This window comes from Doryrhamphus excisus, chromosome 14 (genome assembly GCF_030265055.1).
Source record: "Doryrhamphus excisus isolate RoL2022-K1 chromosome 14, RoL_Dexc_1.0, whole genome shotgun sequence".
Classification (NCBI taxonomy): Eukaryota; Metazoa; Chordata; class Actinopteri; order Syngnathiformes; family Syngnathidae; genus Doryrhamphus; species Doryrhamphus excisus.
Genome location: NC_080479.1, coordinates 13,373,136 through 13,393,566, shown reverse-complemented (window position 1 = coordinate 13,393,566; position 20,431 = coordinate 13,373,136). Strand labels below are relative to the sequence as shown.

Below are 20,431 nucleotides of genomic sequence, written 5' to 3'. Positions count from 1 at the left end.
CACCGTGCAGCCGCACTAATCAACTTAAACCATGGAAATATTCAGTTTAGAAATAAGGAATCCAATGAAGCAATTGAACAATGGTGAATATCACCACATTTCATTGTCAGTAACAACTTTGTTATGTTGTTGTTACTCTCAACGTTGCATACAGAGTAGCACCCGCATCAAGTGGTCTTGTGGAGTAAAAACAAACCTATTTAAAGGGTCTGCCTTTGCCTATACTTCATGCTTTTTACTACTAACAAATCCAAGGGTCCCCATCATCAGGATTTGGCCCCCCTGCACCCCCTGTAGCGCAAACTGGTCCACTGAAACCCGAGCCCACAGGAAGTGGCCCTGCGCATCATCACGTCAAAGCAGACAAATAACTCACCGTTTGAAAATTGCTCCCCATATTTTCTCTTCCCTCCCAACTCAGCCCTTGTCATCTCGCTCTCCATTTATTGTTTTCCTTTCAGGTCCTCCAGAGAGACACTGTCATCAAATCCCAAGAAAGAAAAAAAAAAGTTACCTGTGTTATCTCAAAATGAGTTAACATTTAAAGTCAAAAAATGAGCTGCGGCCGGCTGAGGTGGAGTAGGCCCCCAAATTCCAGGAAATATTTTCTTGCACCATTCCCGAGAGACCTGCGGTATAGTCCTGCCCACAGTATCCCCATAATGTTTTTAGGGTGGAATTTCTAAAGAGAAGGAAAAGCAGGTTTATTTGAACAGTTTTGAAAAGTGAAACATTGATCTTCCTTATCGCTGCACGGCTGTATTATTTTACTGTGCAAACGCAACGGTATAAAATGAGGTATTTTGTGTAGCTTCTCTGTGAGCTGTGTTTGGTTTCAAAGATGGCCACAAATATAAGCTAGAGACAATTAGAGAGCAAATTAATTCTAGTTATTTCGATTAATTCTACAACTGAAATGGCTTATAAAAGCAAATAGTGTTTTGTGAATGACACAAATTTAGGACGATTAGCTGGTTAGCTGGTTAGTACATAACATATACCATTCCATGTTGTAGGTTTATTGTTGACACAGCCATGTTGTACTGAGCAGCCAGGACAGACAAAAAAAGCACAATTTACTAATAAGAATATAAAAATAAATGTATCTTAACTTCGAATGTGGGCGGCACGGCGGTTGAGTGGTTAGCGCGCAGACCTCACAGCTAGGAGACCAGGATTCAATTCCACCCTCGGCTGTCTCTGTGTGGAGTTTGCATGTTCTCCCCGTGCATGCGTGGGTTTTCTCCGGGTACTCCGGTTTCCTCCCACATTCCAAAAACATGCTAGGTTAATTGGCGACTCCAAATTGTCCATAGGTATGAATGTGAGTGTGAATGGTTGTTTGTCTATATGTGCCCTGTGATTGGCTGGCGACCAGTTCAGGGTGAACCCCGCCTCTTGCTTGAAGACAGCTGGGATAGGCTCCAGCACCCCTCGCTACCCTCGTGAGGAAAAAGTGGTAGAAAATGAATGAATAAAAGTTTATTAGAGCCCTCTAGACATTAAATAACACCCCTACAGTCACCTTTACATTCATATTACCCGATATAAAAACTTTGAATGTCTGATTCTATGGTCATCATCATATTTGTCCTTCTTTTCGAGTGGACTACAAAAACATAAAACAGCCAAAACACATTCATGGGGTTCACCCAGTATATGCTCACTGAGTTGAAGTATCATGTACTGGAATTAGTTAGATTAGTAGATTATTTTGTTTGGCATACTATAGCAGTACTGTTAATTTTAATTAATTCATTAATTCATTTTTTCATTCATTCATTATCTACCACTTATCTTCACAAGGGTTGCAGGGGGTGCTGGAGCCTATCCCAGCTGTCTTCGGGCAAGAGGCGAGGTACACCCTGGACTGGTCCTGTTAATATTAATGCTGAGCAAAATTAATCAGTCATATTTTATAGTTAGGGATGTCTGATATGAGCAAAAAAAATGCAATATCGGTTGATATCGGTATCGGAATTCTTCCCGATCATGAAAAACGATATTTTAAAAATGCTGTATTCAACACATATGTGTTCATTCCACCACCATATGTGGATACATATCGGTATCGGCTGATATCGGTATAGGATATTGAGAGTTGGACAATATCGGTATATCTGTTTTGGCCACAATGATTATTACTAATTATAGTGTCATATTGATAAAGTTAGCTGTTATATGCAATGCAATGCAATGTTATATTTTTCATTGTGCATGTGTGACAGAAGGTATTAGAATGAGACATTTGTTTTGCACCAGGAAGTGCTCACTGTGGAATGAGTTGACAGTTGACACACACACACACACGTTTAACCTCATAGCAAAACGCCCAAGTAAACTCTTGCTACTCAACGACTAAAAGTGCCTTGGGGAAATTGGCCCACCGGCCCACCCTGGTGACCCTTGTTACCGTGGTGATTACATTTTGCAGTGCCTCATCTGCAAACATTTAGGCAGTGTCACCCCTAATCTGCATTGTGTCACCCTGCCACCACAGGCAACACACACAAGGATGTGACTGAGGCCATTTGACAAATGGTTACACTTTTTCTCCGTTTTGTACTATCAGGTAAAAGCAATGGTGGGTCAGAATCATGCATTTTTTTCAAGGCACATTTTCAAGTTTGGGGCCATTCTGCATGCATTTCCTATCAAACAAGTCACATACATTCAGGACTTTTTGTATCATTAAAGTACTATAGGTTGTCACATTCCACCTACTGACCTTTCACCTTTGACACACCGGTCTTCCTCCTTTAGGCCAAACCATCATGACCACCAAACTTCAAGACGCTGACTGGCTTTCTTGGCTGCATGTTCCCACTTAAAATTAATCCTTAGACAGAAATTAATCTTATACACCGGGGCTCTCCTACACACGTTATCATGTATATTTGCACATACAGGATTCATTGGTGTATTGTTGTTAATTGTTAACAGTTTTTTACTGGTATTATTTATTATTTTATTGAAAAGTAAACAGTACATGTTACAGTTCTGAACTGATACATTCAAAACCTGCTACTCATATTTCTTATTTGACCCTTTAACCTCATGTTTTACAGAGGCAAAGTGGATTGGCAGTGACCTCTAGTGCTCAAATGTGCGAACTGCAAGAGAGTGATGAAGTTGATTTACAATAGTAGGTCTAGTCAATGGTTGGGCAAGTATGGTCAGCAAGAACCGCATACAGGTCTGGAGCTGCGGGTTGCCGACCTCTGACCCAGTCCAACATTTTTTTTTCAGCGATTAGGACTAACGTTTCTATAGTTTTTATTTATCTATTTAGATGTTTCGGGGGTAATTTAATGAAATACATTTGACATTACAAACATTTTATTACCTTCTGCAAGCAAACTCTGTTAGTTAGTTTTTGGTCCCCTCTGTTGACTATTTACAAGGCAGGACGAAGAGCAATAAATTATGCATTATCACCGGGTTGGCGGTAACAAGTTGATCACGTGAGCAGACTGCATTCTGTAGTCTTCCTTGTGTCTTCCCAACAATAACTGTGTTTGTAGGTTAATTATTGTGCTTTGAAGTGCTTTAAAGTTGATACCACATTAGACTGGGATGTTTTTTTTGTTGTGTTTGGTTATGCTATGTGAGAAAATATTACAGGTGCAATAAATTGGAACATTGTGCGAAAGTTATTTAATTTCAGGAGTTCAATTTAGACTGAATGTGAACCAAGTCGTTCAATATTGAATTTTTAAAAATTGTTGATATACTTAGTTTTTTTTATTAGCTGTAGGCTATAATCATTATAATGATTAAGTCAATATCAAATTAATACTGTTGAAATGGCTTATTTCACTGTGTAGTGAATCTATACATTATTAGGTATGTCCGTTTTTTATTAATTACTATTAATTATAAGTATTATTATTATTTGAATATTGTAGTTGTGGTTGAAATAAATATTTCAAATGTGTATACATCGTTTTTAAAAAAAAATATGACTGCTTTGGTCATTCGTGAGTATTTCTGCATATGTGTCAGTCAGTCACGGGTGTGTTGCTACGTCATCACGTCTCAGCCAATCACGCAGCGACTTCCACAAACGGGGCACTCGAGACGTAAACCTGGCAAACATGGCGACGCTGGGAAGCGAATACGGAGATTGGATATACGACCGATTTTAACCGTCAAGAAAGCACTCCCGTTCGCCTGTTACGATGTGGCGGGGTTAACCGGGGCCTCCGCACGCCTTTTGAATAATGTTCGCCGAGGTAAGTAACAACTGACGTGCGCGGAGCCTAGAGTTTTGACAGCTTTCCACCGATGCTTGTTCGGGCTGTTGAAGCTAGCGGCTAGGCGTTAGCATCGCAGGTAAACACACTGCCTGTCATGGGAGAGGAAAGACGCCACTCAGTCTCAGTGTTTCCAGAAAGGTTGTCTGCTATAAGTGGCACTCGACCTGGGATTACACAGCTAACACGACGCTAATACGATGAGCTTGGGTCATTCGTACTGTCATTGCTGCTCTGGAATTAGCTCTCCGTAGGAAATGTAGATAGTATATAGATAATGAGTGACATCCACCATCAGAGAAATTGTACATCCCACCAGGTGAGCTGGTTGTTGCCCTGTTTGGGCAGCTATAGCAGCACTGACCACATGAATGTTGTGTCAACTCTTAACTGCATACTTGTCTACTACCTGTAAGAAATGTTGTGTCACTTCCTTTTCACTTGAAGTTGCCTCAAAGCTGTCGGTTTGCATGTTTGAATGTAGCACAACACAAGATGGTTTCAGTTAAGGAAGTGATTATAAGGTCCACTCCATTGCTGCTATGGTAATGGTAATGGTTTAATTTCATTTGAACATGCATCAGGCTACAATTGAATGCATCACATAATCAGTTCACAGCTATTTGTTTCTAAATGACCTGATAAATTGGAATTATTCTGGGGTTGTCACATGGGATGATGTCCAAAGACTGAACAAAAACATATTTAAAAACCAAGGCCAAGAAAACACTGATCGCTAATACAGCTGAATATTTCCCTGGATAAATGCATTAACATAAATTAATCATTGTCCAAATTTCTGAAACGCTGAAATGTTGATACAAGAAGATGTGCATCATGATTAATTTTCGATGTTTCTTGTCCTCATTGGGTCACAGGAGCATGCAGGAGCCTATCCCAGCTAACTTAGTACACCCTGGACTGGTTGCCAGCCAATCGCAAAGCTCATATAGATAAACAAGACAAGTCAAAAGAAGTCCGTACATCCAAGTGATGGCTTGAGGCCTAGCTAGCTAACTTTGTGTATTTGTTTAATAGCATACATTAATTAGCATTGCTGTAAATGCACCACAATGCTGCCTATGTATCAGACAAAGGTATGAATACTTGTTTCCCCATTCACTTAGATATGTATCGTCATATGTAATCTTAGTTTTAGAAAAAAAGCAACAACTTGCCACGGCTGGCAAGGCTCAGAGCGGGCCTGTCGGTCATCATGCCGACAACAGTACAGCTTGAGTTGATTTTCTTTTTGTACAGCCCGACTGGCTATCGTCTTTGCTCTTTGTCTTTGTATTGGATTGGCTTTTCCTATCTCGTATCGTGGTTGCCTCTTTTTCTATTGGTGTTTTGCTCAAATGTCTAAGTGAGCCTTTACGTTCCTACTCAGAACGGACTTGTCAAATGACAAATGACACACTGTATGAGGTGAATGAAAATGCAACGCCCTTGGCAAAGGTAATAAAAGATGAATTAAGGTGATACAGTCTCTTCTCGGCACCTCTGTAGATGTACCGGTACATATTTAGATCCTGTAACAAGGCTTTAGTTGCGACTGCAGTGTTCTGTCTGTCATTTATTTGTATATTTTCACATAAATAAGTGATTTTTGGGCCTGTGCTTGGTTGACTGTTTTTTCTGAATTTAACTTACAAATTGAACAGGAAGTCAATAGTATATTTAAAGGTGGTTATATCACCTATGTCTGCCATCACTCACTGGTGTGTGTATGTATGGAAGGATTTCCTCATGAGAGGATGCATGCTCGATGTGATCCAGCTGCATCCTTTGCAATTAGACAACGTGAGCGCACTGATTTATTTATTCTTTTTTTACGCCCAAGGGAACAGCTGAGCATGCTCTTGGATACACATTTTATATTGATTGACTGTCATCTCAGCCCACAAGCCTGTCATTTGAGAAGCTGTTTAAACTGCCTTTTCAAATATGTGTATGATAACATTTCATCACAGCGAATCATCAGGCCTTTGGCTCCTCTGTGAATTTACTGGCATGAATATACCGGAGATATTGTATGCAAACATGTTTTAAACAACAATCAATACAGCTGTTCCCTGATTCTTCTCTTGCTTAGTAAGTACCATGTATTTGCAGTGCAGCTGCCTGTTTTTACACGAGCATGATTTAAGCTTTGCACTGCTATTACTCGATGAGCGTGATTTCGCAATACCTTGTTGATGTTGTCAGTCCCTTAACTGTCCATCTTACACTTGGTCTGCATGCCACCTTGGACACATCAGCCTCCTTCTGTCCCTCAAAGGAATTTATCAACCTACCAAGCAAACCCTGAGCTGTCAGACTGCTTCCTCATAGAGCCACAATGTGTGTGTGTGTGTGTGTGTGTGTGTGCACAGTAGAGTTCCACAACATGACTCAGTGGGAAAAGTCATGCTTGATGTGGTTATCATACTTTTGAGTGTTGTGGTTTTGTAGGTACCCATAATAAATTAATCACACAATAAATGAAAATTAAATTAAAATATTGTCATGGGTATCTAAGTCTGTTTTCCTCGTCTCTTGCGTCCAAACAGGTAGGAAGAGGGTTCAATGTGTGCATTCGTTCCATACAACAACAGCATGTCAGTCATACATAGAGTATGTTCATTCTCACAGAACCAATCTTGTTTATTGTCTTGTCTTGTGACACCCCTAATGCCTTGGTTTATAAAATATCATGCTTTTTTGCTCTTACAAGTACAATGTGATTGCAGACTGAGAACACAAAGTGTGTTTTCCGCACAGTACCCTGTGATAAAGGCTTCCTGAAATTGTCAGACGCTGTGTGATCTATGACACAGGAATGAGAGCACGCATCAACATTGCTGTGTGCTGCCCGGCTTTAGGCTGAGAATGTGACCCAGTCTACATTCAGTGGATTCACACCTCTTGTAATTTCATCTCTGTGAATAAACAGTAATGGGCTGTTTGGATGTAGGAACGAGTCATCTACAAATGTGAATGCGACCTGACAATTTTCAAGTTCATGCATAATGGTGTTCCGGGTGGATTGGGATGACCAGTCATCCCTGTGACTCTGCAGCATTAACTGAGAATTTCCCACAGGTCACTTTTAATGGGCTAAAGCTAATGACCACACTGATCAGCGTTGCAGCCACCCATGAGATTTTCTCAAGTGTGTGTCAACTAGAGTTATGCTTCTTTGTAGCAGTGCTATTCTACCATTTACTGAACTGGCCACTCTCTGGCTTTCATGTTTTTTTTTACAGAGTGAGCCATTTGATAGAAGCAGAATTGATTATATAATTTATATTGGATAAGAACCCATCTATTATTTTGTCCTGCTCTTTAGTGGTCTTTTATACTGTATTTGACCCACTTTGTTTCTAAATGCACTGCTACCTTATTCCACATGCTCAACCACCACCACAATAATTGAATGGCACGTCCTGCCACAACATGTTCTGCAACCATTCTGCATGTTGTTGGCTTAGAGCAGGGGTCTCAAACACGCGGCCCGCGGGCCACATTACTAGTTTGAGGCCCCCGCCTTGATATGAAAGTTTAATGTTAGTGCGGCCCGCGCAAGTTTGATATGGATGCTGTATGGTATCATGTACCCAGAAAAAATGATTACGTTTGATTAATGTTCATGTTAAAGGTTAAATAACTGTTAATAGTTATCCTCCCTATCCGTGTGGAAGTGGTAAGTTTTTGGCTTTTTAAGTTTAAAGGAAATAACTTGGAGGTTATCGTTTAGGTTAGCTAGCTACCTAGTTTTCTAGTTCTAGTTGTCTACCCACCAACTATATGTGGTTTCTTACGTTTTTATTATTTGCCGTTTATTATTATTATTATATTTATTTATTATTGATTGATTGATTTTCTTTATTCTTGATTTGTTTATTTATTTTTCATCCTATTTTGTGTAGAAAAATAAAAAGTAAGATATTTGAGAACAGTGGAATGTTTTATCAGAGCTTTTCTTGGAGAAAATTGGAACCAAAGCGAGGTTTTTTAATTTGTTTGTTTTTAATAAATGCGTTTTTTTTTGTTTTTTTTGGAAAACCTGATGCGGCCCAGTCTCACCCAGACCCTAGCTCCAGTGGCCCCCAAGTAAATTGAGTTTGAGACCCCTGGCTTAGAGGAACACAAAGTAAGGTTGATTTGGTTCCTAATTGTGAGACTTGACTTTGTGTGCTTCATGGTTCATCAGATGTTATCTGTGTGTTCAGCACAAGTGTTGGGTGTTAATCAGTGGACCAGATGGTTCATGTTTTAAACCCAGTGTAAGCTGTAATGACTCACACTGTCGGTTATCATCTCACCGCCGGAGCCCAGCATTGGTGCTATCATTACCTCATCATGCAGCGCCGCCGACAGACTCCATACTCACTGCCACACCGTTGATGTCAAGCGGGGCTCGTGTTACACATTTCTCTCTTTTAGGCATATATGTGCTCATGGAGTATGTGTATCACCGGTGTCACATTTCACCCTTATTTTAACCACACGGGATTCATAGTAAAGGATTTCTGTTGCGCTGTCACATGCTACCATGTGGTGGTTACAATGTAGCCATGGTGAGTCCTGTCAATGCTGAAAGCTTCTGGTCATGGTCAACAGAGGCCTCCTTTTGGGGCCTCCTCGTGGCTGAACTGTAAAACAACGCAATTGTTGATGTGCTACTACTAGCAGTCGTCACTCATAGATGTTGATACTAAGGTTGTTCATTACCTCAGCGTTGGTGGAAATGAAAACACCACCACACTTTGTGGTTAAGGAAGGATTGTTAAAGTTAGAGGGAGGACTTTGGCGTTCCCAAGATTCTTCAATAGACTTTGCCAACGTGACTTTTAGTCAGCTATGAGTCTTTTAAGAGGTCTTGTTTAGCCTGTTTGAGCACTTTCTACACACTAAACATACTTTATTTGTTCCTAGTATTGTTTGGTGTGCCCATTCTAAAATGATTTCAAATAAAAACTTTGTTCCCTTTGATTTAGAGATGCATTCAAGGAAGCAGTTGTTCTGTCAATGCATTAACTCAAATATGGGTGGATTTATCTGCTTTGTTGCCCAGGTATGCACTCTGACAGGCCGTAGTTTGTCTGGTGAGGGATGGGCTATTAAAGGGGAAGTCAGGGTTGGGTCCTTTAAAAGGGTTTTGCTGTGTGCTGTCTTAGTATGTCACAAGTTGCATTATTTGGTCTGACATGATAAGACATTATCAGTTCCATCTTCGGCCTGTGTTGCACTGACACAGTGTGAACACTAGCCACTTGTGTTCTTAATAGCAGCGTAAATGAGGCAGCTCATGACAGAAATAAGATAAAGATACCGTACAGTTTGTGAACGAGCTATTTCAGTATTGTGGAGTTGATGGCCGCAAGGTTAATGCCTGTCTTCCGGCAAAATAATGTGTCACTATCGCCGTCTGGCTCCGTCTGCGGTGCTGCTTATCTAAGAACCTCAACTATGAATGTAGGGCAGCTGAAGATCATCACCGCTGATCATCACGTCTGCCAGCGGCTCAGTGTGATGCTGAGCTTATCAGCGGTGTGCCATGGGGGTGCATTACTTTTACACGTTTATTTGGGACATTTCATGGTAATGAACATTTCTGTACAAAGTGCACTGAAATGTAAAATATACCAGATTCTAGCTTTAGGGTGAATTTTTATGCGTAGTCCCTTAAAGGGATAGTTTGGATTTTTTAACAGGAAGTTGTATGACATCCTCATCAGCACTGTAGTGCATCAACAGTGACTTACCCACCACTTTGTCCTGTGAGCTGAGTTCTGGTCGGATTTTGGTGATGAGGAGGTAGTCTTTGCCACCAAGATGTTCCTTATTTATTTTTTGCAGAAGTTGGCAACCTTACCAGTCAATTTCCCCATTTAATTTGAATATGTTTTGTTGCTGATAAACTTGCTCTGCATTTCAGCCCAGTAATTAACAGTAACCGCCAAATTTACTAGCCAACATTAACTTCTTAAGAGGAAGAAAGGAGACAAACAGGGCGGTATTGCAGTTAAATCGTATGTGAATGTTAACTTTGCAAGTTGATTGTGGTCTGCGGACCCAAATTTTCTGTTTGCGCTCCTAAAATTCTAAGTTAGGGGTCCACTGGCATCAGTGGATACCAGCATTTTGTAAAACTAGCATATTCAGTAGTTTGGGTTGAAATAAGCTATAAAAATGAATGTTACAAAAATGAGTAGCTCTTAGCCATTTTCATTTTATGAAAGTAGCTCGCACAAAAGACCACTGCTTTAATGTGAATTGTTAAAGGTGGTGAAAAGGCACTTGGGGCTTCCTGCTGTTGTGATTGCATAATAGCACGCCCGCTGTGGGATTACATTTAAAGATATCTAGCAAGCAGACTAGCTTGTTGGAAATGCTGGCGCTCCAGACTTGCTTGTTTGACATGGGACATTTCCTGCATTGACAATAAAAGGAACAGTACAGGAAGTGACTTACAAATACGCATAATCACACTTGCACAAAGCTTTGTTTCATATGCTTTTAACCAAAGCAATACATCATTGACTTTCATGTTGAATAATAGGTTGCTTTCCTGATATTGCAAACATTTTCTCTATGCGGATGATGTCGATGACGCCATAGTTAGACAGTGCAACTTGGCGGCTAATGTAGTACCTGTGGTAGCGTGCAAATGTAAATCCGAAGGGGCGTCTTTGTTTGCTGCATCACCCATTTGTTTGTCTCCACCAAGATGAATGTGCACAAAGTGCCTCAGACACTATACAGCAGAAGTGGGATCAACTCTGTGTTTTACAAGTCTCAAGTAAGTCTCGAGTCTTGAGTCAAATCTCAAAGACGTGCAAGCCCTGTTAAAGTCTTCAGCAGATCGAGTCAAATCTGAAGTCATAGGCTAGAAATCTTCGAGTCCTTACAAGTCTGCCCATTAAAAATGGGCATATCTCTGACCATCTGAAATGGGGATTCATTAATTTGAAAACTGATTTAATTGGTTAAAAAAGGATACTCATTTGACAGCCGTGTTTTATTATGTAATTCTGTTTTTTTTTCCTCTCCTTTTAGGCCAGTCTGTCCTTTTGGGGATGGGGGGGTCTCGGAGTAGTGCTGTTCCTCATCACTTTCGGACCCTTCGCCATATTCTACCTGGCTTTTTATATCCTCTGCTTCATTGGAGGGTGAGTAGTCACAAATATGGCATGTATTTTAAGTCAGACTTTTGACGTATGAACACTTACTTCTTCAACCAGGGGCTTTGCGGTCACTCTGCTGTACGGGAAGATCAACTCAGAGAAACACTTGGAGAAGTGCGAGCACTCCTATTTACCCCCCACACAAATCGGTATTTTGAAGGTATAGCACGCCGCTTCAATACAAACCTGTTATGTGTGTGTCTGGACTATGTCTCCTCTATTGATTCGCTGTCTCTTTTGGTCAGACATTGGATGAGATGAAGTTGGAGATGAAACCTATAAAGATCGACAGACGACTGACTGGCTCCAGTTTCATAGATGAACCTCTGCAACAGGTGTGTGTGATTATGTCACAATGATAACGGTACAACAGCATAGCCATCGCAACTATAGCTTCTGAATGAGAAGCCAAGCAGACAACAAGGAGGCTGTTTGGGACACTGTGTGGTTGCTCAGCTGATCCACATCTGCAACATTTATTATCGTGTGATCTCTGATTGTTTCTGCGTGGTTTGTCCACATTTGTTGTTGCTTCCATTGCTGTCAGATGACTAATACTGGGCTTTATACTATAACACTTTCCCATTCAAATCCTGGACATGTATGGGAAAAACACTTTTTATGGATGTTTTATAATGATAATGGAAAATTGTTATAGATCTTTTCTTTCTAATGTCTTCTTCCATTGACCCCTCAGGTGATCCAGTTTGCTTTGAGAGATTATATCCAGTACTGGTATTACACTCTGAGCGAGGATGAATCTTTCTTATTGGAGATCAGACAGACTCTCCAGAATGCCCTTGTCCAGTTCTCCACACGGTACGACAATAATGCTCAGTTTTGAGAGTTTATTAATGTACTGTACTGTCCATTAGTGATGGCTGTCATTTCCATTTTAATCCATACTGGTACAAAATGGGTAGTTTTGATAGGGGAAAACATAAACATTTTCAATACCCATCCCTAGTAAAAAAAATATGGTAATGGTTTAATTTCATTTTAACATGCATCAGATTACAATTGAGTGTATCACATAATCAGTTCACAGTTCCACATGTCCAAAAGGTATGGTTGTGGTTGGAGTTTGCATTATGAACTATTTTGCATGTTCCTGTTTCTTGTACGTGTGAAGGTCCAAAGAGGTGGACTGGCAGCCTTACTTCACCACCCGCCTGGTGGACGACTTTGCCACCCATTTGCGTGTCTTTCGTAAAGCTCAGGATCGTCTTCCAGACAGAGAGGATAAACAAAGTAAGTGCCCCCATGGTACAGAAATGCATGACATATTATATGGAGTGGCTTTGACGGACGGTACTGAAATCATTGTCTGAACAGGGGACATAACGGAGGAGCTGATCGACTCATTCTTTGAAGCCGAAGTGGAGATGGAAAGGAGGATTTGTCGAGACGTCGTGTGTACTTCTCATAAGGATGAAGAAGGTGAACAAAGCGACGTCTATGTCCGCACATTTACTTTGTGGAACACAACTTGTTGGACAAATGTTTATGATTTGTGTTTTTAGGGTTCCTTCGAGACTTGTGCGAGTTGCTTCTGTATCTGTTACTACCTCCTGGAGACTTCCACAACAAAAATATGCGATACTTTTTAAGAGTGAGTGTACATCAGAATGTCATTACGACATTGCAGTGTTGTCACTTGACCTGGATGTGTTTTATCAGGAGGTGTTGGCACGTGGGGTCCTCCTTCCTCTCATTAACCAGCTGAGCGACCCAGACTACATCAACCAGTTTGTCATCTGGATGGTACGACATGAAGCCTTTTGCATTACAGTGATTCTATCTCAACATATCACTGCGTACAGTAAATATAGGCGGCGTTGTGTCTTTCTAGATCCGGGACTCCAGCTGTAACTATGAAGCCTTTATGAACATCCTGAAGCTGACAGACAAGCCTGCTGAGCTGGAGGCTGTGAAGGACAAGGTGATGGAGGAGCTGCAGTACCTACGTTCGCTGGACACAGCAGGAGATGGTGAGTCTTTTATCATTCGTGTCTAGATATGCACCTTACTGTACACTCCCTTCTTGTAATATCTGTCCGTGTTGTGCTTTAGACATCAATGTGATCAAGAACCAGATCAACAGTCTTCTGTTTGTGAAGAAGGTGTGTGAAACCAGGATCCAGAGACTACAGTCTGGCAAGGTAAAGAAAAGTACAGTGAACCTGGAAGCAATTTTTACAAAAAAAAAAGAATGTAAGGCCAATTAATCTGTTCCAGGAACCCAAAAATGTTAACAGAAAATACATTTAGTATCACCTTTACTGAAGACGTGTTGGTGGACACAGTGATGAGGCGAGGGAGTTTATTTCTAGTCCATTACACATGATTACTGTCTGTACTAGGAATTCTTTCTTGAATTGAATAGTGCCTCTTACCTGTCAAACTCTGGCAATCGCAACTTTTTTGCCTCTGCATTTAATTGTGGAAAAAAAGCACAGATTCCTCTAACACTGAGAAATACACGGTGTGACTGAATGCCTCATTAGTGAACAGCACACCTAGAAGCGAGTTCTTTGAACAAATACACCATCCACACACATGATAAAGATGATTAAAGGATTATGTACATTTCTATTGTGTCCCTTTTTAAAGAAAAGTGACTAGCCACACTTCTCACAAATGTGTGGATGCACTCAATTCCGTTTTTAAAATACACTCCTTTGTCATACAAACCAAGACATTTTTAGAAATGCAGGTGAAATATTTGCTGAAAAACATTCATTAATTCATGCTTCATCGTCTGTGTAGGAAGTGGACGCCTTGAAGCTGGCAGCCAACTTCGGCAAGCTGTGTGTCATCCCACTGGATCACATCCTCGTCCATAACATAGCCCTGCAGTTCTTCATGGGTAAATGCGGAAACCCACATGCCACAGATGCCAAATTTCCCTCCGTCACCATTCCTGCTAAATCCGATATTGTCGCAGATTTCATGCAGGCGGCTGGTGCCCAGGCAGAGCTCTTCTTCTGGCTGACCGTGGAGGGCTACAGGGTGACGGCGCAGCAGCAGATGGAGGCCATGCAACGTTGGCAGAAAGACGGCAAGAAGCAACCCAGCACTACCAAGGGACTCTTGAAGGCAGCCGCATTGGGCGTCTATGAGCAGTACCTCTCTGACAAGGTACACGTTTTTATCAGCTAAACACCTTTTAAACCAGGTGTCCAACCTTTTTGGGCAATTCTTTTCATGATGGGGGCTTTTTTGTGTTTTAACTACAGTTGTAGGTCAGATTCCTACTGCCTAATGGTGAAAGATGGCTTATTTAGTAAACAAATAAGCAGCAAAAATGCAGAAAAAATAACTTTGCCATGTTGACAGGGTTTGTATTACTTAGAAATGTACCTTGAACTTGCAGGCTTCTCCAAGGGTTCAAGTAGATGAGGAGTCAATAACACGTCTGGGAGAGAAGCTGCAGAAAGACGATCCTACGCCAGAAATATTTGATGATATCCAGAGAAAGGTAATAAACGAATGGTGTCCACTTTAATATCACCCATATCATAACATCATAACATAACATGCCATGTTACTGTGTGTGATTGTGTGTATCTGTGGGTGGGTGTGTGTGTGTGCGTCTAGTATGGAGGGAGGGAGGGGCTTTCTTAGTATTTGTTTTCCTTTTATTTGTAGTAATTGGTTTTAACTCTGTAAAGCACTTTGTGTTGCATGTATTTGCAGCAAAAGTGCTATACAAATAAAGTTGATTTGATTTGATATCACCTCATACTTTGGTACGTGACAAAAAATAAATTAATTTTTTAATTAAACTATATTAGGAAAGCAGGAAGTGAACAAATGTAACAGTTACTGATTGTAAAAGTACCAGATGGAGGGGTAGGATTTAATAAGCTTTGCTTCTTCCTACTCCTTTTGGACATGTGGAACTGTGAACTGATTATGTGATGCATTCAATTGTAATCTGATGCATGTTGAAATGAAATAAAACCATTACCATTACCAATGATATCCCACATACTCCACTCACATACCGTTTTGCCTCAGGTGTATGACATGATGCTGCGTGATGAGCGCTACTACCCCTCCTTCAAGCAGAGCCCCCTCTACGTGCGCATGCTGGCTGAGTTGGACATGCTGAAAGAGCCCAGCTACCGTGGCTCTGATGACGGTGACGGAGAATCCTTCAACGGCTCCCCGACAGGAAGCATTAACTTGGTGAGCCCCCACTTCCTGTCACGGGGGATGCTGCGTGTACATACAGGTGTTTACTGACTTGCTGTCATTTCAGTCTTTGGATGACTTGACCAACTCCTGCCATGAGGAGTCCATGCAGCTCCATGCTTTCATCTCCGACACAGGTACACCTACCTGCCTTTTTGCTCCTCCATCTTTTCACTCCCAAGCTCCATTCTTCTATATTTCTTTTTTTGTCTCATTTCATCATCACCCTTATTTTCTTTTTCCTTTCCCCACATATGTGCTGCTACTGTCACCCCCCTTTTGTCCCTCGCACACTTGCCGCCTGCACTTTTTTTCCACCTCCCTTCTTCCTTTATTGCCCCCACTGGTGTATCGGGGTAGTTGATGCTTGTGTCCCCGGCTTCTGGGCTGCTGCAGGCGTTTGTAATGAGCACGGGAAGACCTACGCGCTGTACGCCATCACTGTATTCAGACGCAACCCGGACGGCAGCGAGGACTGCTGGAAGACCTACCGACGTTACTCTGACTTCCACGACTTCCATATGAGGATCACAGAGCAGGTTTGATGTGTGATGAGGTTTGCCATAGGTGCGTGTGTTTTGATGATGTCACCGCCGCAGTCTTAATTTTGTTGTGCTTTCAGTTTGAGAACTTGACGTCCATCCTCAAGCTCCCTGGGAAGAAAACCTTCAACAACATGGACAGAGACTTCCTGGAGAAGAGGAAAAAAGACCTCAATGCTTACCTACAAGTAATAGTTTTCTAGTGTAGTAAATCTAACCAAACATTCTTGGAAAGCTGCTGAACAAATGTCTTTGTTCTTTGTAGTGGCTGTTGGACCCAGATATAATTAAGGCCTGCCCTACCCTTATTCCTTACGTCTATGACTTCCTAGAGAACAAAGCCTACAGCAAAGGCAAAGGAGACTTTGCACGCAAGGTAAATGGAAAAGAATTAGAAAATTAATGAATAAGCAAAACATGTCAGTCAAGCGGTATAGAACAGATGGATGTCAACAGCGGCCATTTTGAATAATTAATTTGTATCTTTTTACTGGAAATGGCACGAGAAAGTTGATCTGCGACAATGAGTCGATTATCCAATTAATCCAATTAATTAAACAACTATTTTGCTGTTTGAAGCTTTTTTTCCATTTAAAAATATAAATGTCTGATTTCAGCCTCTGAAATGTGAATGTTTAAATTTCCTTAGTCACGCATCAGCTTTGACTAGGGCCTAACTGATTACTCAATTAATTAGAATAACCACAACAGGCTTCAGATTAATCTAATACAAATAATTAGTTGCAGGTTTTTTTTGTTTTTTTTTTACATTTAATGCAAAAAATATTCCTGCACTTTCTCATCAAACTTTAAATTAATTATAATGTTGTAAACAATGCTAGAAATTGCCAGGTTCCTTCAGGACTGGTTTTCAACTGGTTTGGCTGCAGAACCCACCATCAACCCTCAATGGCCAGCAGTGACTCAAAACTGGGGACATTTTTTAACTCAAACTTGTCAAATATCCTAACATTCATAGGGTCTGTTTGCAACACAGCTTGGTGACGTTGTCTTGCTCCAGCAGATATCTGCAGCTGTGTGCTGGATAGACTGCACGTTCAGTCCCCACTTCATGTCCTTCCCCTCCCGCTCAAGCACAGACATCGGGACATTATATACAAATAAACTTTGACTTGAATTTGATCGAGGGTGTGAATAATTTGAGCCTAAATTCTGTGTTGCATGCACCACCCAAGCACATGTGGTGAGATATTAATACAGCAAATTGACTGTTGTATATGATTGCTCATAATGTTGGTCTGTATGATATGCACATGTTGGAGCAGATAATGACATAAAAACATTTTGTTTCCACAAACCAGATAGACACATTTGTGAATCCTCTGAGGAGCTCCATGAGGAACGTGTCCAACGCGGTGAAGTCCCTCCCTGACAGTCTGGCCGAGGGCATGAACAAAGTGTCGGACAACATGGGCCGCATGTCCGAAAGGCTCGGCCAGGACATCAAGCAGTCCATACTCAAGGTGCCATGAGTGAAATTGTCATATTTCTAATCCAATTACATGTTAAACATGGCTCTACTGTCCCAGGTGCCTCCTCTCCTCCCCAAGTCCGACATCGACTCTGAACACTGTCGAGTCTCCGCCCAGCTGGATGACAACGTGAGAGTTTGTTCCCGTCTTTGGAATGATTTGGGACATAATGAGTCTCACTGGATCTCTTTGTGCGAGCAGGTGGACGACAACATCCCGCTGCGTGTCATGTTGCTGCTGATGGACGAGGTGTTCGACCTCAAGGAGAAGAACCAATGGCTGCGCAGGAACATCAAGAACCTGCTACAGCAGCTGATCCGCGCCACGTACGGCGACACCATCAATAGGTCTGCTTCACATTCAAACCCTCAATCAAAATAGGTAGAAAAAGCCATAAAAATAATTGTTTTATTTGCAGGAAAATAGTAGATCATGTGGACTACTTGACTTCACCAGAGCAGGTGGCAGATTACGTCAAGAAGTTCAGGTATCCCTTTTTGGAAGCTCAACACTCGGAATTAATTTTGGAGTAACCTTCCTGGGTGCTGGTACTTCTAGGGACTCCTATTGGCCCAATGGGATTTTGGCTGAGACGCTACCCCGCCGGGACAAGAGCATCCGCATGAGGACGAGAGTCGCTGCCAAGACCAGCCTGCTGGGTATCATGCCAGGTAAGAAAATAAAAATGGCCGTAGTCGTTTCCAATTGAAATCATGAAGTACGACAAGCAAAACCCCTGTGGTCAGCCATAGTGACGCCGCCATTTGTGTCATTATGTGCAGATGAATTGAAGCACATCATCGGCGCCGACACCACTCGTAAGGGCATTCTGCGCGTCTTTGACATGTTCCAATACCAGCCCATGAACCGGCGACTGGTCTACGTTTTCCTGGAGGGCTTCTTGGAGACCATGTTCCCCCAGTATAAGTTCCCTGAGCTTTTCGTCAAGCTGCACTCCCGCTCGCCACGCATCCACAGATACAGCCAGAAACTCAAATCTTCCTCCCTCAAGAGGTGACAGGAGCGGAGTGGAGACACACACACATAGACTTAAGAGCTAAAAGTGAGATTGGGGGAGGGGCTTAATGTGAACTTGAAGGTATGGAAACACTCCCAGTAACTCTCAAATTTCTGTCAACATCCACCCAAAAAACAAAACATTTGCATCCAGACTGAACATGGCAGTCTTTTAGTCAGATCACCCACCCCCCAAATGTTTTTAGTTGTTTATAGCTTCAGCGGGGCCAGCCAATGCTGCTTTGTGGTGGTCCAAAGAGGCGGCCATGAGTACTGTACTGTTTTTAAACTGCAGGAATAGATAGCATAGACCCACACCTTGCCTTACCTTCCCACCCGCTTCTAACCTTTGGGCTCCACCATAAAGGTGAAGCGGCTGCAGCCCCGACTCGCACCCTTAATGCTGTAGACATTTTAACTACAAAAGCTGCACTCTTGTGTTTCTCATAGCAACAATTCTGTCAATAGCACTGGTTTCCGAGGCGCCGTTTTTAAAATGTGACTGAACAAATAGGGGATGAATGGATTTTTTTTTTTAAGTGATCTTGCAGCCTCAGTGCTTCTCTTGAATCCTTTTTGTGTTACATCATTTGTCTCACAGTCCTCAAAGAGGAAGCCATGCCCCTTTAATCATATCTAACCCTGATGACCAAAGCTCATGCTGTTCTTATGTGTGTTCTGGTGTGAACACATGAAGAAATGATGATGCAATGGGATGACCATCATCATCATCATCATTATGTGTGTTACAGCGGGAGGCTAAGATGTCCATCCAAGCACACTACTAGTACGCGTCCCAAGAATGTAATAGTGCTTGGCTTGTTAACAATTGAGTGTGAGTGTGTTTATTCAGGAAGATGTGTGGTAAAACTGTGCCAGTGTGGGTGAGTGAGGCAGCCTTAAGATGACACACACGGTGTAAAAGAGACGCACGTTTGGACATGACTGAATCCTTCACTAGAGATATGGACAAATATCCCTAATCACGTTTTGTGCAATATTACTTTAATACATGTGCATTTTGAATTCGTGTATATTCAAATGAGATATTCATGTTATTTTTTTTAAAAACACGTTTTCCCTTCTTAGCTCAACAACTTTAACATTCCATTGTACAACTTTTTTCTTTTACAGACTTGTTTTATAAGTCACTTTTTTTCGCAAATCGTGTGTGTGTTTTAGCCTGAACAATCACTTTTAATTAGCCACTGTGGCTAAAGCAGGAAGAGGCCCCTCCCTCTTCCCTTCTCCTGTCCAATAGGCTGACAGGAGACCTGTGACCAGTGGAATCACTGCTAATAAGCACTTAACGTAGCAACTGTGTGAGAGCGCCTCCTATTGGCTGGATGGAGCACCTATCTCCGCAGTCATTGGTCGGCGCTCAGCTCTGATGGCCTCTGATTGGATGAGGAATATTAACTGACTTGTACATGAAAGGTGAATACCACAACACCTTTTTCTGCACACCTCCATGCAGGACGTTTTTTTATTTTTAATCCCAGTATATAAAAATGTGCATATGTGTACAGTTTGTGTCAATAGTGTGCCTAAATGTACTGTCAACTCTATTTTCATATTTTTCTTTAACCTAAAAAAAAATATCAGAATGTCATGATCACTTAATGCGACTGAAAATGACTTTAGGGTGTATCTTTTTTGCATCTTGCTTCTCAACAAACCCTTCATTGAGAGCAACTGTGCTCAGAGCAGTATAACACTAATAAAAGGTAACTCTGACTAACTTATATACC

General features: G+C 41.6%; 1 protein-coding gene across 3 annotated transcripts; it reads left to right on the top strand.

Annotated features, from left to right (window-relative positions):
- The first annotated feature begins 4,061 nt into the window (after positions 1-4,061).
- Positions 4,062-20,425, top strand: snx13 (sorting nexin 13). 3 transcript variants are annotated; one of them, XM_058046629.1, is made up of 25 exons: positions 4,062-4,235; positions 11,301-11,413; positions 11,486-11,588; positions 11,674-11,763; positions 12,126-12,247; positions 12,561-12,679; positions 12,764-12,868; positions 12,952-13,040; positions 13,109-13,192; positions 13,281-13,419; positions 13,502-13,590; positions 14,198-14,297; positions 14,376-14,569; positions 14,805-14,909; positions 15,452-15,622; positions 15,696-15,765; positions 16,025-16,167; positions 16,251-16,358; positions 16,436-16,546; positions 17,493-17,654; positions 17,721-17,792; positions 17,865-18,010; positions 18,082-18,150; positions 18,222-18,334; positions 18,446-20,425. In XM_058046629.1, the coding sequence occupies exons 1-25, from the start codon at positions 4,224-4,226 to the stop codon at positions 18,679-18,681; spliced, it is 2,865 nt and encodes a 954-aa protein (XP_057902612.1). In that variant the 5' UTR covers positions 4,062-4,223; the 3' UTR covers positions 18,682-20,425. The 3 variants fall into 3 exon arrangements, with proteins under 3 accessions (XP_057902612.1, XP_057902611.1, XP_057902610.1); XM_058046628.1 differs by lacking the exon at positions 4,062-4,235 and adding an exon at positions 4,352-4,575; XM_058046627.1 differs by lacking the exon at positions 4,062-4,235 and adding an exon at positions 10,858-11,043.
- The last annotated feature ends 6 nt before the right edge of the window (positions 20,426-20,431 follow it).

Excerpts from the sequence above, each read along its gene's own strand:
- snx13 (XM_058046627.1), top strand. The coding sequence starts at position 10,972 with ATGAATGTGCACAAAGTGCCTCAGACACTATACAGCAGAAGTGGGATC. Across the intron at positions 15,623-15,695 it reads CGACAGGAAGCATTAACTTG|TCTTTGGATGACTTGACCAA; the intron begins GTGAGCCCCCAC and ends CTGTCATTTCAG. Across the intron at positions 15,766-16,024 it reads TGCTTTCATCTCCGACACAG|GCGTTTGTAATGAGCACGGG; the intron begins GTACACCTACCT and ends GGGCTGCTGCAG.